This window comes from Mirounga leonina, unplaced genomic scaffold (assembly GCF_011800145.1).
Source record: "Mirounga leonina isolate KUSES-001 unplaced genomic scaffold, KU_Mleo_1.0 Mir_197, whole genome shotgun sequence".
NCBI classification, from domain to species: domain Eukaryota; kingdom Metazoa; phylum Chordata; class Mammalia; order Carnivora; family Phocidae; genus Mirounga; species Mirounga leonina.
The window spans coordinates 14,416,811-14,434,417 of NW_023270494.1; the positions used below are offsets into that span (position 1 = coordinate 14,416,811).

At 44.9% G+C, this 17,607-nt stretch overlaps 1 protein-coding gene across 3 annotated transcripts in view; it reads left to right on the forward strand.

Moving 5' to 3' along the window:
- Nucleotides 1-7,626: 7,626 nt before the first annotated feature.
- ERN1 (endoplasmic reticulum to nucleus signaling 1) overlaps nucleotides 7,627-17,607 on the forward strand; it is an 82,231-nt gene continuing 72,250 nt past the window's right edge. For all 3 annotated transcript variants that reach the window (XM_035026280.1, XM_035026279.1, XM_035026281.1), the window contains exon 1: nucleotides 7,627-7,810. In XM_035026280.1, coding sequence (XP_034882171.1) covers nucleotides 7,763-7,810 — 48 coding nt within the window. In that variant the 5' untranslated portion in view covers nucleotides 7,627-7,762. The remainder of the gene's footprint in view (nucleotides 7,811-17,607) is intronic.

A 17,607-nucleotide genomic window follows, 5' to 3' on the forward strand; every position in this document is an offset into this window, starting at 1 on the left:
TTGCATTTTTCTGATGACCAAAAACGGTGACCCTCTTTTCATATGACTATTACTATATCTCTTTTTGTAGTAGATCTTTTGCCCACTTTTAAAATTGTTTTCTTACTAATGAGTTATATGAATTCTTTAGATCCTTTTTCACATCTATATTTTGTGAATATTTGCCTTTTTATTTTCCTGACAGTGTCTTTCAAAGAGGAGGTGGCATTTTTAACTTTGATGAAATCCAATTTATCATTCATGGGTTTTAAGCAAGAGAGTGACAGTCTGGTGGAGTTCAAGCTCCTTGTGACATTCCACAGCCCAGATTTATCTCCTCCCTTGAGAATAACATGAGCTACTAATAAGGGAGTGCCTACCACAGGCAAGGCACTTGACATATTTTAGCTCTAATTCTTGGGATAGTCCTGAAAGGTAGGGAATGCTATTTCTAGTTTTTAGCTCTAAGTCCGAACAATCAGAACCAGGGTTCATAAAGATTAATTTGTTTACATTTGCACAATTAATAGATGGCCAAGCAGAGCTAGGATTTGAATTCGTAACAATTTGATTTTAAAGCTTATGCTCTTTGGGGGCGCCTGGGTGGCTCAGTCGTTAAGCGTCTGCCTTCGGCTCAGGTCATGTCCCAGGGTCCTGGGATCGAGCCCCGCATCGGGCTCCCTGCTCAGCGGGGAGTCTGCCTCTCCCTCTCCCACTCCCCCTGCTTGAGTTCCCTCTCTCGCTGTCTCCCTCTCTCTGTCAAATAAATTAATTTAAAAATCCTAAAAAAAAAGCTTATGCTCTTTGATCACTATACCATGCAACCTCCTAAGGGCCACACTTTGTTTTAGTCAAAACTATTCCTTGTTATCTGAGAAGGTTGAGCTCAACCAACATACATACCTCCACACCTCACTTCTGAGGGAGGCTTACAAACCTCCCACCCCATGAACTACCCAGTGAACCAAGGGACCAGGAGCAGGAGGGGTGGTGGGGAGTCCTAACTCAGAACAGTAGACGGACCCAGAAGTTATACAGAAGAGCTAAGACCCAAGGCCCTGGGAAGAGAGTCAAGAAGGGCACTGAGTCTGGAGGGGTCTGAGGTGAGTGTGGAACAGGGCTCCTGGGAAGCGAGAGGGACACCAGTATGTGGGGATAAAAGATGGAGAAGACAGAGAACACTGTCTAGAACAATCAGCCAGCCAGCATTGGTGACTTGCTCCGATGGCTGCCATGGGTGCGTATGTGTGGGGGGAGGGGATATGTGGAAGCTGAAAGGGACCCAAATCATCCCATTGTGATTTCCCTCAACTTTCCTCTTCTCTACCTCAACATAACACAGCCCTTGAGACCCCTCTCTCTGGTCTCAGAGGAAGATGTGACCTCTCATTCACTTCCTTTTTCAAGAAACACTTTAAAAGTCTCCCTTCCATGCTTGATCCTGTTCTGGGCATGGGAAATATGAATGTGAAGCAAAGAGTCCCTATCTTCAAGTAGCCCACAGTGTAGCTGAGGGTAAAAAGAAAACCCCTACATTTTATGCACTTCGTGTCCCTCTTTCAACCTCCTTCAACCAGAGTCGTCTTCAGAGTGCAGGTGTAGGTGGGGAAGAGAAAAGGAGAAAGAAAACTCTGCTTTACTGAAGGTTGGCCCTAGGCCAGGTGTGGTCATACACATTGTTGATTTAGTCCTCCTAGAAATGCTGAGCTGAGCCAGCATTTTGATCAGGGTTGATTGGTTTTCAGTGATGAACTCAACTTGAACTAGCTGAGGTAAATGGGGGAAGGTCTGGTTCAATAGAGGGGGCAGGGCTGGGCAGGCCAATCTCAAGCCAACTCAAATCAGAACATAAGCTTGGCCAGGGCACCTTGACTGCATCTGTGCATTTCTTGTCAACTTCTTTCTTTTCTATTGGCTTTATACTGGATGGAGGCAGTTCCTGGGCCTCCTACCTCCTGGCTTGGCCACTAGAAAGGAAATGAGTTTCTTTTCATGACTCTAGTTGGAGTAGGGTCAAGTGAAGGTGGCCAGATGGGTGGCTGTTTTGCTTATCTAATACTGCATACCCAAACTACTCCATAAGTTTTATGGAGTCAGCTGTTTTATTATCTCTTACAAGTGTGTGAGTAAACTAGGCTCAGCTGAGAGGTTCTTCCACTCCATGTGGTGTCCACTGAGGACACCTAGGGGCTTGACTGGGCTGGAACATCCAAGGTGGCTCACCCAGATGGCTGACAGCTGGGGCTGGCTGGCCACTGGGGGCTCAGTGGGAGCTGTTAATTACAGCAACCCCATTCTCCTCCAGGTGGCCTGTGTGTGGCTTGGGCCTCTCCCAACATAGCAACCAGGTTCCAAGAAGGAGTATCCCCAAAGTGAGAATTCTAAGAGGAAGGAAATGGAAGCTGCCAATCCTCTTAAACTTGGGCTGGTAAGTCCCTGAATGTCACTTCTGGTCAAGACCAATCATGGAGCCAGTCTAGATTCAAAGGAGGAAAAACAGCTCTATCTTTTTATTTTTAATTTTTATTTACTTATTTAATTTTTAATTTTTATTTATTTACTCCCCACCGACCCATCCTGGCTGCTTCCCCACCTCATCTCCCACTGCTCCCCGGTGTGGAAACCAAGCGTGGGCTCACCGAGGAGTCAGCTTGGGCTTCCATGAAGCCACACAGGGTCATCCCTTCCTCATGCCCCTCCTCTTCCCCGGCCAAATCTGAAAGGACCCAGTGCAGAAACCACTTCTTCCATGAAGCACTCCGCCCCCCGCTCCTGCTCTATCCATCCCACTCCCTTCCTTCCTCCTGATCCATCTCTCTCTTGAACACCACAGTTATGTTTATGAGTTTACTCCTGCTTTCTCGAACTTCTCACAGTCAGCCTTGCATGGTGCTTATTTCAGTGCATGTCCTGACACTTTCGCCAACCTGCAGACTCTGTCATATTCCCTTGTGGCACCCATCCTTTGTACTCAGAAGCCCTCAGCAATATTTGTTAAAAGAATGAATGAATGAATGAGTAGTCATCATCCGTGGAGAAGTCAGAGATGAAGTCATCTGCACAAGGAAGCTGACTAGATTATAACTAAGTCTGCCCCCTGCTCTGAAATCCGGTTCTGTCTGTGAATGAGTTCTAAGGAGAAAGGAGAGAGAGTCGGTAAGGTCTACTATTAAGCTGTGAGAAGCACAGTCCGGAAGGAGGAAAAAGAGCCAGAAAATGGCAATACCCAGAGAGAGAAAGTTCAGAAAGAAGAACTATTAACACATCTGAAAAGAGGCCCAGGAAAAACTAGAAGAAGCATGGCCCCTGGGATTTCACAAGAGGAAGAATGTTTATGAGCTGCCTGAAGGAAGTTTCCAGAGAGTTCTGTGGAAATAAGCCAGACCCCAGGGGAGTAAGAGGGACTGGCCAGGGAGGAAGTGGAGGCATTTTGAGAGGACCGCTATTTTCATACTGGTGCTGCGTTGGCTCTTGGAGAATATTCATATCTGATAAACGGTGACAGTGTGGACGCTTCCCCATGGTGGCATACAGACTTGGTATGACTGGGTGTGAAATATGGCAGCTCACAGGCAAGTGAACAAATAATCAGTCAGGATTAGACTGAATTATCTCACAGGGCAGAACTCCCAGGAGGAAGCTCACTCTTCTCTCCCACACGGCTGCTCTATCACTCACATTCTTTTGCACAACCCCCAGATGAGACCAGGAGGCTTACATGTTGTTTGAGGCAATGCCCCTCATCACCACACATTTGTATGAATTTCTGGTTGCTCTCAGTACTTCAGGGAAATGCCAAGCTGGACACCTAACTATGTTTACAGGTCACATAATGGTACCTTGTCATCATGCTGTGGGAGAAGCAAGAATAACGAGCAGCTAATGGGGGAGAGTGTCATAGCCCCTGGGGTTGACCAGATGAACTCTGACGTCATGTACGTAGCTGGGTCCTAATCCAGGTCATGCCTCTTGCTCCCTCTGTGTTACCTCTGCCAGACTGTAAACCTCTTAACATTTCAATGTGTCATTTGTAAAACGGGGCAAACAACACCTACCTCTGGAACTGCTGTGCAGGTAACGTGAGGTGATCCCATAAAGCGTGTACTTGCACATTCTCAAACAATAGCAAACAGCCAATAACCCTTAACTGCGATCATGAGGAACACTCCCCTTTGCGGCACAAGAAAGTGTGCATTGGGTTGGATTCTGTGGGAAAGGGTTCTTCAGAGCATCACAGTCTTTTCAAATCCGGTCATCCTGGAACAGGACGAGCCGAAGTTCTGTTTGTCTAAACACACTGCTCACAGTGACTGTGGCTTTTCTTAAATTTCCCTTCAAACGGTAGGACATGAAGGAGATAAAGATTTCACTTGCTACCGGAGACTCTTGCCTCATTGTTTTGCTTATCCCGTAACTACCCTACATGTGCTGGAAGGTCAAGTCTGTTTGGAAGCTGCAGCAGCAACACAAAAAAAGTCAGTCACCTTATTCTGATAAAGATACTGTTCCTTTGAGACGTTCCTGGAACTGTCAGCATGGCCTCTCTTTTGGGTTTTATCAGCTTCTTTTCCTTTCAAGATTCCTTCAAGAGAAAGATAAATATCCATATGATCTCACTCATATGTGGAATTTAAGAACCAAAACAGATGAACATAGGGGAAGGGAGGGAAAAATAAGATGAAATCAGAGAGGGAGACGAACCATAAGGGACTCTTGCTGGAGGGGAGGTGGGTGGGGGGATGGGGTAACCAGGTGATGGGCATTAAGGAGGGCACCTGATGTAATGAGCATTGGGTGCTATATGCAACTGATGAATCACTGAATTCTACCTCTGACACTAATAATACACTATATGTTAATCAAACTGATTTTAAATTGAAAGACTCCTTCAAAGGCAGCTACCCTCTCACTAAATAGCTATCTGCAAACCAACCTCATGATCATTTTTTAAATGAAATTTTGAAGGGTTTTAAACAGAAATGAAGAGGCACCAACTCTTTAAAGACTGAGTCATAATTTATCCCACCAGAGGGCGACATTTGCTAAAATAAACAAAAGGGATTAGCGGCCACAGGAATTAACACCGGACATTGTGAGACAGCTGGGGCCCAAGATCTTGGCTGCCCTCAGTCACCTGTGAAAACTGGAAAACATACAGGCTCTGGGGTCCACCCCTGGAGATGCTGAATCAGTGGGGGACGAGGGCACGAAAAGGTGTTGGAAATCTGTTTTTTAAACATTCTCCAAGTTTGGGAACCACTGGTTTAGAGAGAAGTGAAAATAAGATTTTGTGAACTCACTTTCTCCCAACCCCCAGCTCCTCAGACATATTCTGGTCCTGCTGCAGTCCTTGTCAAATCCGATACACATATTTTTCTTGCCTTGGTGAAAAAAGAGGGCTTATCTTCACACCGAGACCATGACCTTTGCCTTGTTTAGTGCATGCTACTTAATGCAACTTCCAGAAAGGTCACTTACTGCCCATTTTCAGGTCTTTTATAGGGGCAGGTCCACTTCAAAGGCACCCTACAAAAGTATTTCTGTTTCTGTTTTTATTTATCAGTGATGCCAGCTTTAGCTTTATCATTAAGCAAAAAGCTTTTAAAATAGTACTTAACTTTGGATCAACCTTATGGACAATGTTACCATAAATAAAACCAGGGCTTACCATAGGAGTTGCCAATCAAGTGGAGAAGTGCATAAAACATGGGAACTGATTAAGTGTAAGAACAATCTAATTGGTGCATAAGAAATTCTGAGAACCTCTAATAGTGCAGTTAAAGCCTGGGGATTTGGTCCAACTGAGTACAAGATGCAAAATATACCTACTCCTTGGGACAGGTTTTTTTTTTTTTTTCTTCGTTAGATCTTTAAAGCTGATTTATGAGTCAGATGAGTCAGATTCCCCTTTGTGTTTCATCTACTGTGCTTACAAGGTCACAGTGACATTTTGAATTGTCAAAGGGCTGCCAGAGTTCCAGCACAGAAAGTTCCCCTCCTAGACTTACTCTGTTTGAGAAAAAGCACCAGTGAAGGGATGTGAGAGCAGCATTTTCTAGTCAAGCTCCTCTTTTAACTCAAACGTGGTCTTGCAGATCCTGTCGTCAGCTTGCAAGCTGGACAGGTAATCATTAAAAAGCTCCTCCCAGTTTCTGTGTTGTAGGCTCCTCCGTGGACACTTGGCTACGCAGCCTAGGAGTGATGGAGCCTCTGCTTCCACACATCTCTCTGTCAATCCCAAACCTCTCTACATTGAAACTATGCAGATAACACTTTTCAAAATGTGTCTACCACTTTCACAGTTGCCAAGATTCATCCCACTCTTAAAAATTGGTGTTAGATTCTCCAGCAGTGGTAGAGATTGGTCCCTTGACTTCGATCCAGGCATTGGTGGCTGGGAATAGGGAACTCTGTTTATGGGATTTGGGCTACCAATGAGCATCTATCTGTCTTATACTCAAATAGGGTTGATCCACAGTGCGCACAGATTAGACATTTGGTCAGTCCCCTGCTACTTCTTTGCTGTTTTCTCTAGCATCGCCTACTCCTTTTTCCCCAATCCCTGAAAAATCTTAGGCTGTCATGTGAGCAAGTCAGGAAAAATTGGAGAAGTTGCTATCCCCTTTTTCTTTTTCTCCAAGGATATGTAAATGTTATGCTTTGAATCTTAGTTTATCCTGTTACAAACAGTATGTCTTCTCTCTCCACTTCCATCCAAGTGGAGAGCAGCATGGGACCCAGTGACCATATAGGTGCCAGATTTTAAATTCAGGTTAATAGTCCATAATCCTCAAATAGGTCTTGTATGAGTCCTCAACACACCCACTCACTCCAATGAGTTGTGACACACGTCATCTCTAGCTCCACGAAGTCACATCTACTAAATGCCTCATAAACACACAACGCAAGCTGCTGAAATGGTTTCCTTCTTTGCTTATAATTTTTGGAGAATGACTTGGCTGTAGTTTATTCCAAAGGGAAGAGATGGCTGTTGGACGAGATTTGAGGGGAATTCCTGAGGGCAAAGGGAAGAAAGGGGCCTTGGGGCTAGCTGAGACACAGCCGGAGGACCCTAGAGCTGTGGACTTGCGCGCATGGCAGAAGTGTTGTGTTTGCTGGAATCCCTGCCAGCTGCTGACCCTGGCTCCGGAGGTTGCCCATGATTCCACCACGACGGAAAGACGAAGCGGGGCCTCTGGACAACCGGCACCGCCCGTCTCCTGGCCTTTCCCCTGATCGAGTCTTCGAGTCTTAACGCAGCGGGTCTCTCCGCGGGGTTGGCGGGACCGCCTGGGGAAGGGGTGCACCCGCGGGGTGGGATTGCCGGCCTCCCTCAGGCTTCGGCAAAGCTCCCTGCCTCAATCGCTCAGCGCCCCTACACGCCGGACACCCAGGCCTGGTCCTTTTCCCGCAGGAACCGCGGCCGCCTGACGCCCGGCCAGCGGGAGGCCAGCCCCGCCCCGGCCCCGCCCCGGCCCCGCCCCTCCAGTACAGCCCCGCCCCAGGCCCCGCCTCCGGGCCCTGCCCCCGCCCAGTTTCGGGGCCGCCCCTAGGTCGGCCCGCCCCCGGCCCCGCCCCGACCGGAAGAAGCGCCGACACCCGGCGCTTATAGGGCTGGGCATGGGGGTGCCGCCACCGCCTAGTCAGCTCTGCGTCCGCTGAAGTCCGGCCGCCGCGGCGCTGTCGTCGCGGCGCCCCCGCCCCGTCCTCAGCCCGCCCGCTCGCCCGCACCGCCCCCCCGGAGCCGGCCGGCCGGGCCGGGAGCCAGGCCCGAGTCCTCGCCATGCCGGCCCGGCTGCTGCTGGCGCTGCTGCTGCTGCCTGGCCCCGGGGTGAGTGACCGGGGGAGCGTGGGGTGAGGGACAGCGCGGGGCGGGCTGGGGTCCGAGCCGGGAGCGCGGCGGCGGCGGCGGCCCGAGGCCCCGCGCGCCCCCCGGAGGCTCGGGCAGGGCGTAGGAGACGGCGCCGGGCGGGGAGCGAGCACCTCCGGGCCGGCCTGAGCGGCGGCCGCCGCCTACCCGGCCGAGGCGCACGCCACCCGAGGGGCCTCGCCGGCCGGCGCGGCTGTCACCGCAGCGTCTCCCGGGGCCCCGTGCGCTCCCGCACAACTTGGCGGCGTCCCGGCGGCACCTTGGGGCCTCTCGAAGGCCCGGGGCGCTTGGGAGGCCGCCCCACCTGCCGGACCCTTCCCACAGGTGGGCGCCCGCTCTGCCTGGCGGTGGCCGCGGGCAAGGATGGAAGGGGCCCTATAATCGAGCGGCGGGAATGTCTTGCGTTTATAATCCTTGTCTGAACTTTTAAAAATGCGAGAACTTTGGGAAACGAATGCCACGGGCTGAGGGCAGGCATTTTTACCTGCGAGTGTGATTCGGCTTACCTGCCTTGCAGGTTTCTGAGTATTCAGAGGCAGGAGGCTTCCTTTTGTGCACCAAGACTTCGTGAAGCAAGTTAAGCTATGGGATTTACACTCTTTTTAAAGATCCCATGTGGGACAGCGGTGAAGCCGCTTCAGAACTTTAAATGAAAGACTTGTCTCCTCACGTGAGAGCCCTGTAGAGCGCTATGAAACGTCTTTTCATCTTTTCCTGGAGAGAAGCGCCTGGATTACCTTTATTTAACTATTTAAGGCCTTTACTCAGGCTGTGGATTTGGGCCCCGTGGCTGGGGAGGACATTTTGTGGACAGACTTGGCTTTTTTCCTTCTAGCTGAAAAAAACCTAAATTAGTGGTTTTTTAAAAAACTCCTTGTTCAGGATGTGGGTATGGTACATTGGTTCAGGTTCTTGTTTAATGACTTCCACTATGTACCTTTTAATATGGTATATCATGTACCAGGTGTCCAGGTGGAGAATTGACATGTGTGTACCTGAGTACCACAGGGTGAAGTCTTCGGAGGTTATGCACTTGGTAAATAATAGTCTGTGCTCTTGGAGTAACAAGAATTTGGAAATAGATGAAGTAAAATATAAGATCACCTTTTTCAAATTTGGGGGTTTTTTAAGGGGAAAATTTGTACACACTTCGCGATAGAACTCATGTAAGTTTTCTTTTTTTTTTTTTTTAAGATTTTATTTATTTTAGAGAGAACACAAGGGGGGGAAGGGGAAGGGGGGAAGGGGGAGGGGGGAGAGGGAGAAGCCCACTCCGGACTGACCAGGGAGCCCCATGGGGTTTGATCCCAGGACCCCGAGCCCAAGGCAGATGCTTAACAGACTGAGCCACCCAGGTGCTCCAGGTTTTTCTTCTAATTAAAAAAGATAATCCACTTTCACAACTAGGGTCACACTTTGAACTTGAACACTTCACCTTGGTTAACTCTTGCTCGGCATCTATTCATAAATAAGAGTATTAAATAGAATGACCAAACAAATGATATGGAAATCGATCGTTTCATATCAGGGCCTAGATATATATGGTTTTCTTTGCCACATCTTTCCATGGGCTGTTATTTCACAGGATTCTAGTATTTTAGTTATTGAGTAACTTAGAGCCAAAAATAACTATTTAGCTTTAGTTGGGACTATAGTTTCAGTTTGTGTAAATATTTCCAAATTGTATTTAGAAATCCAAACTTCTCAAAGTTCATGGTAAAATATTCCAGACCCTTATCAAAAAGTTACATTTTAGTGTAACTGCTTTGTAAGTACAATGTCAGAATTTCACTCCCAGACTTATCTACCAGTAAAAATTTTGATCCCCAAACAGAATTATTATTTTAAATTCTAAATGGAACCCATTGCATAGTTTGCAGTTAAACTAGGCAACAGTGATGTCCCGCAAAACATATTGGTGGGTGTAAAATTGGACAAACCTGAGTTCAGACTGGACACTAGTTAGCTGTGCCCTCAGACAAATTATTTTATTTTTTAGAGAGTCTGTTTCCTGATACGTGAAGTGGGGAAAACTAGCACGTGTGAAGGCACCTTGCATATCATAGGTAATAAATGTAACCCCCCCCCATGTTTTTAGTGTCATTATTATTTTTTTAATGTTATTATATGCCTCTGCAAAGAATATTTTTCAATGCTCTTTTTTTAAGTTTTAATTTTATTTTAAGTAATCTCTACATCCAGTGTGGAGCTCGAACTCATGACCCTGAGATCAAGAGTCATGTGCTGTACCGACTGAGCCAGCCAGGTGCCCCAGTGCTGTTTCTTTTTGATTGATGAAATAACTAGTGCGTTGGAAGCAATACTGTGAGTTTCTTTCAAGAGTGTGTGTCTGACTGAGCCAGACATTGACTCATCCTAGGCTGAGACTCGAGGCTATCATATCCAAAATGCAGTAACATCGGTGTTACCTACTGCAGGCTGTCTCTTGTTAATCCAAATTGTGCTTATTTAGTGAGTGTTTTCCCTCCTTCCTGGGCCTGGATCTTGTCCCCAGTGTTGGTTTGTGTTACATCATCGCTGTCCTGTAGTCCTCATTTAATGGTGTTTATGCACCATTTCTGTCAAGTATGAAACAGATTTGTAGCATGTGAGCAAAATGCTTTCTTCAACTATAATATATACGATTTCTTTTATTCAGCCAGTGTTTTGGTTTTAGAGGAGAATAAACAATGTCACTGAGAACTGAGGGCCATGTGTGTACGAAAATACACTGAGGATACCATCTGAGACATGAGTCTTAACTAAAAATGTCCTTGCTTATCATTTGCTCTGATAGTTATCACCCGCACGAATGATCCTACAAGGCGATATCGAGTATTTATACTGAGGCCCTGAGGAGAATGTTTCATTAAGCTCATATCAGGGCTGCTGATCATGAAATTGGACTGTAGTTGTTCACGTGTGTGTGTTTAGTTTCATTAACCTGCCTGCCCGTTGGGCTTTCCGCAGTAGTTGAGCTTCTTAGAGCACAAGAGAAAATGTGTATGAGAGTTCCTCTTGAGAGTGTTCAACAATAGATCATATTCCTGAACATAAAACCAGTGAGCTACATAAAGGTTTCTTCTTGTCTGGACAGAATAGTGCCACTTGCATGGTCCTGGGGGGAGAGAGTTCTTTGCCTGCATCAGATTTTGACTCCATTTTTCAGGTTGAGGAATCTTTGGGTAAAGATTTCATTTTCATTGGAAACCTCTCTGGTTTGGGGATCCAAAGTAATCTTTAGGTTCAATATTGTCTACGTTTTATAATGATCAAATGTTCTCCCTAAAGAGATGATATAGGCGAGAAAAATGTAATGTATTCAGTTTTTATTATGCACAAATAACTAGGGGCCTGTAACCTAGCAATATGATTAGAGTGTGATGCTGGCTTAAAAAATAGGGACAATGAATCATAGTTTGTGAATAATAAACATGCTGGTTGGCTGTATTTCCCAAGGGTTGGGGATTTTTTTTTTTCCTATCTTTATCTTCACCTATATCCCCTGTTTGGTTTCAGACTTTCTTGCCTCAGAGCAACACATTCTTAGTGATATTTAAGTGAGTGCTGCAGACAAGATATGGGCTAGGAAAAGTAGAACTTTTAAAAGTAATCATAATCTCCCTGCTTGCATTCTTTTTTAATTTATTTTTAGTTTCTACATAATTTCTTTTTTTTTTTTTTAATGTAAGCTCTACGCCCAATATGGGGCTTGAACTCACAACCCTGAGATCAAGAGTCACATGCTCGACTGAACCAGCCAGGCACCCCTCTACATCACTTCTGATTATCATATGATCTTTGTTCATGTACAAACACAGCAAATACAGCAGCATAAAAATATGCGTTCTATATTTATGTTTAGTTTCACAAAAGTTTTCTGTAACTGTTAGGAAATTTTCTGAATATGTTATTGAATTTGTCATTTTGACTAGCACCTTAGTAAACCATCATCCATGCCAAAAGCATTTGAGCCTTCTGTGCCCAGCCTGAGGTTGGAGACGGGTCTTACTGACCAGGATCAGTATGGTAATAAACCATGCTTTGCCTAGTGGCCACCCTACTGGGATCATATGGGTTGTTTCTAGTCGTCTTACTATTATAAGGAAAGGTGTATTTCCCTTTCTTCAAATCTTCTCTGTGTTTGGTGCTTTCTGTAAAACATGGGAAGATTTTCAAAAATCCCTCAAAATAATCATATTTTTATAGAAATGTTAAAAAGCTTAGATAAGTCTAAAAACAATAAACCTGTACTATCCAAACATTATCTCTATTAACATTTTTAAGAGCTTTATTGACATATAATTCACATATCCTACAGTTCACCCATTTAAAGTATATAATTCAGTGGTTTTTAGTATATTCACAGAACTGTGCAAACATCACCACAATTTTGTAATATTTTCATCATCCCCAAAAGAAACTCCATACCTATTAGCTGTCACTCCCCATTTCCCACTTACCTCCCAGCCCCTGGCAACCAGAAATCTACTTTCTGTATCTATAGATTTGCACTGGACATTTCATAGAAATAGAATCATGCTGCATATGATCTTTTGTAACTGGCTTCTTTCACTTAGCATAATGTTTTTGAGGTTCATTCATGTTGTATTGATGTTTTGTTCTTTTTTTATTGCTGAATAATATTCCATTATATGGATATACCAAATTTTGTTTATCCATTCATAAGTTGGTGGACATTTGGGTTGTTTCCCCTTTTTGGCTATTATGAATAATGCTGCTATGAACATTTGTGTACAGATTTTTGAATGGCCATGTATTTTCATTTTTCTTGTGTATATACCTAGGTGTGAGATTTCTGGGTCATGTGGTAAGTAATCTTTTAAGGAACTGGCAAATGATTTTCCAAAGCACCTGCACTACTTGACATTCCTACTTGCAATGTAGGAGGGTTCTAACTTCACATCCTCACCAACACTTGATATTCTCTGTCTTTTTGACTGTAGTCAGCCTAGTGGGTATGAAGTGGTAATTCATTATGGTTTTGATTTGCATTTCCCTGATGGCTGATCTGATGTCTTGATATATATCTTTCCAGACATTTTTTTCTGTGCACATATTTGCGTATTTTTCTTCCCCAAACTGGAATATATCCTAAATCTTTCTGTGTCAATAAATTTAATTCTGCAACATTATTCTCACAGTGGCATACTACTTCTCTGAATGGATATACCGTGATTTTTTGGTTTGGTTTTGGTTTTTTGGATATACCATAATTTGGCCATTCAGCCATTTAGATATTGAGGCTGTTTTTAATTTTCATTACTATAAACAATGTGATGGGGTGCCTGGGTGGCTCAGTCGATTAAGTGTCTGCCTTTGGCTCAGGTCATAATCTCAGGGTCCTAGGATCAAGCCCCGCATCAGCTCCCAGCTCAGCAGGGAGTCTGCTTCTCCCTCTACTGTGCTTCTTCCCCTGCTCATTCTCTCTCTCTCAAATAAATAAATACAATCTTTTTTAAAAACAACAACAATGTGATAAACCTCTTGTTACTAAGCATATCTTAACTGCCTAATTATTTCCTTGGAATAAATTCTCAGAACCAGAATTTTCTAATCTTATTTACTCTTGCCCTCTTCCCCAGCCTCCGGGGAATACTGGATGTTTTAAAAAAGCACAAAACTAACCTTTAAATTGGTTTTGTAGCAACCATTTTAAAGTAACCTGTTTTCTTTTAGCAGTGTGGATTTTAGGTCAAGTGAAAATGGAATGTTTAGATCTTGTTTTGTTTATATTTTGAAGATGTAAATAACCGCAGCAGTCTCTTGATGACCCCTTCTATACCTAAAAGCTGCTGAGAAATGTTTTATTCTGATTTGTTAAGTGACTTGTTTGCAGAGTCCTTTGGTCTGCAGTGGTTTCAGATCAGCTTTCTAGCAGATGTGGCTCCCATGAACACCCTGAAATACCTTGGGATAATTCTGCAAGTTTGGTTTTGAGGGTAGCCGACCTTCTGCAGACAAGATTGTTTCTGTAGTTTGTCATGAGGCCATTTAAGTTTTTGCCTCAAGGCTGTTAATAAGTCAAGAGTTGGTGCATTGACTGTCCCTTGTGAAGACCATAGTCTTAAAACCTATAGCTTGTCCGGACAGGTGTTTTTCCTGGGAAGATTCAGGTACCACTTGACAATGGAGTAATGCCTTTGGTGGTGTTTTGTCTTTTCCACAAACATACCTAAACTTACTCATCCAAAAGAATGTTGTGTCTTTCCAAATAATCACCCCTTCAAGGGTCAGAGTTCATGTCATACAAATCAGTTGAAAAAAAAAATTTTTTTTTTTTTACTTTTCATTATTTCATTTAGGAATTTTTTTTAACCCATTTAATAATTCAGGAACCCTAAAAAAGCAAATATTTACTCTTAAGCCAATGATACTTACACAATTTAAAACCTTTCCCAATTCCTTCTGGTATTTGCTTGAATATAACTTCTGCATGGTTCGCACTGAAATTTTGATCAAAACTGTTACTCAGCTTGATTGCGTAATTTATTGAGGACACTTGTATTTGATTTTTGGTTGTTTTTAAAAACCAACTGAACATTTTCTATCACTTAGGGGATTCAAAAGTATATTCTTTGAAGGGGATTTCCAAAAACCTCCAGAAATATTGTGAGCAGTGGGAGCATATACAAAAAAATGGATAGCCTCCCAAGATAACTAGAGTCAGGGTAGAAGGAGTCTTGATCTAGCCCAGTGGCTCTCGTATTTTCCCCACCTCAAGTAAGGAATAGGACAGTGCACATCCATCAGTAACAGTGGGAGCACATTCGAACCTTGGAGGGTGATATTTGGGGCATATACCATGTCCTACCCTCCCAAGTTGAATAATAGCTGCTCCACTGTGCTCCCCAGAGCAGACAGATGAGGAGGCTGAGACCAGAGACGGCTGGTGACCTGTCCAAGATCGTGCTTCAGTGGCGGAACTGAACTTTGAATCTAACCCTCCTGCTTCCCTTCGAAGAGCAGCTCCTACAGTGCTTATGTCTGGTGGGTTTGTTAGAACTGTCCGTTTACTCCGTCACACCCTGAGCAGGTGACCGACCATGTTGCAAGGAGAGATTGGCTCTAGAGGACTGGGCAGAGAAGAGAGTAGACTTCCTTGGAAGCTTCAGGAGCATGCTCAGAAAACGCTCTTGTTCCTCCCATGAAAGTCATGGCCTTTGTTCCAGTAGTAGAAAGATGCAGCTTTGAGGTGGAAACATTGCCTTCACCTGAGACTCTCCATCAGCGAGAAAGACCATTTTCAACTCTGGAGCCAAGTACAGTGATGGTGGATAGAGTGGATATTCAGAGGCCCTTAAAACCAGGTCATAGTTGAAGCTCATTTCTTTGCTTACGTCTAATAATAACCAAGCAGGTGCATGTTTTTCAGTAAGATCTTGCCCAGAAATGTTTCTGAAATAGCAAAACTGAAAGTTCAGGTCTTAAAAGCCTTTAACCAGAGTTGCTCTTCCATGGTGCAGTCAGTCTTTGGTACAGAATCCTGAAAAGCTAGAACCCTCTAATCATCAGGCTGGGCCTGGGGTGTTGACCTATGCAGAGGCCCCTACCTCCCAAGCGGTTCCGGCACCAGGAAGTGGGTCTGTGGTGACAGGAGAGAGAGTGGCCTTGGCCCTTGGACCATATTGGAGGACGAAGGTTAGCTTCGGTGGGTCTCGGGAGAGTGTAATGAGGGAGAGAGGAGACCACCAAGAAGGTGCCCTGGTGGGGGGCGGGGGAGGGCTGTTGCTTCTCTTGCTGGTTTGCCCTAGAAGGAAGGGACCCTGTCTTGCTTATCTGCATCCTCTGTGGCATTTAGCATGGTGAATTGGCCATACCCATTGCAGTGAGCACTCAGCAGGTAATGATTGAATGTTCCTTTTTGAAGCTCTTTAAGACCAATAAAACAAGGAGCTGTTTTATCGTCAGGCATGTGGGTTGTGGATTTCTTAGGGGGGAGTGGGGGAGAGGAAGAGGTTGCTGTACCCTTTAATGGGATCTCATCAATAGTGTTTCTACAGCGTGAGAGGGGCTTCCAGGGTACTTGGTTGGGTGGGCATCAACTGTAGTATGTGGGACCCTCTTGATGGGCTCCTCACATCAGTAATGAGATTAATCTTTCCATTGCCAAACCCTGCAAGATAAATGGTTTGTGATTATTCCGAGTCAGTTTCATTTTTCACTCAGCATGATGTTTCATTGTTAAAAAATAAACCTTGGTCTAGGGTTGTCCTCTTATGTATTAAACATGATTTCTCTAGTTAGTAGACTAATTTATAATTCAAAACCAGCGCTTTCTCCAGTGGATTATTTCCCCACCCCCCATTTCAGATGAGGGAATAATTGTTTGTCTAAGCTGCAGAAGTGTTTGTCAGGGAAACCAGATTTTTTCATACGTTTTTCTGAACAAACGGTGCTGTCAGAATCCCTAGGTATTGTCATTGATCTACAGTTGGGTCATAGGAGTTTGTTGACCAAACTGAACCACATCTCTCTTCTCTTCAAGTAAACAGCCTGTCACTCCTGAGGGGCCTCTAGGAGTGAGAGAAACACCTGCCTGGAGGGCCACAGCTGCAACTAGGAATGCGTTACACGAGGCAGTGCCTCTCAGACCTGGCTGAATTAGTCACCTAGAGTCACCTGGGGAGCTCTTAAACCCTCTGTTCAGGCACCACCCAAGGTGACTGAAATTGGAATCTCTAGGAATGGAGCCCAGCACCCTTTAAAAAAAATTTTTATTTTCCCCCAAGCCCCAGATGATTCTAATGTGCTGTCTGGTAATTCTTGTACCTTAATCGTGGACAGAGCAAATGCATCTCCCTGTGCCCTGTCACATCATAGAGCGCTAGACCAGACTGGAGACAGGTTTGGCTCATTCTGTAGAGAAATTGAGGTTGATACATTCTGCTAGTTAGTGGCAGAACTAGTAAGGGACTAGGTCGCATTGTGCTTTTTCTAATATATTGTAGTGCCCAACTTTTTTTTTTTTTATTCTTATGTTATTCCCCATACATTACATCATTAGTTTTAGATGAAGTGTTCCATGATTCATTGTTTGTGCATAACACCCAGTGCTCCATGCAGAATGTGCCCTCCTCAATACCCACCACCAGGCTAACCCATCCTCCCACCCCCCTCCCCTCTAGAACCCTGTTTGTTTTTCAGAGTCCATCATCTCTCATGGTTCGTCTACCCCTCCGATTTCCCCCGCTTCATTCTTCCCCTCCTGCTACCTTCTTCTTTTTTTTTTCTTAACATATATTGCATTATTTATTTCAGAGGTACAGATCTGAGATTCAACAGTCTTGCACAATTCACAGCGCTTACTAGAGCACATACCCTCCCCAGTGTCTATCACCCAGTCACCCCATCCCTCCCACCCCACCCCCCACTCCAACAACACTCAGTTTGTTTCCTGCGATTAAGAATTCCTCATATCAGTGAGATCATATGATACATGTCTTTCTCTGTTTGACTTATTTCACTCAACATAATACCCTCCAGTTCCATCCACGTCGTTGCAAATGGCAAGATCTCATTCCTTTTGATTGTAGTGCCCAACTTTTAATGAACAAGTAATTCCAGGCTGCAAGTACTGACTACTGAAATTGCTTTTTAGGGACGCCTGGGTGGCTCAGTCGGTCAAGCGTCTGCCTTCAGCTCAGGTCATGATCCCAGGGTCCTGGGATCCAGTCCCGCGTCAGCCTCCTTGCTTGGCGGGGAGCCTGCTTCTCCCTCTGCCTGCCGCTCCCCCT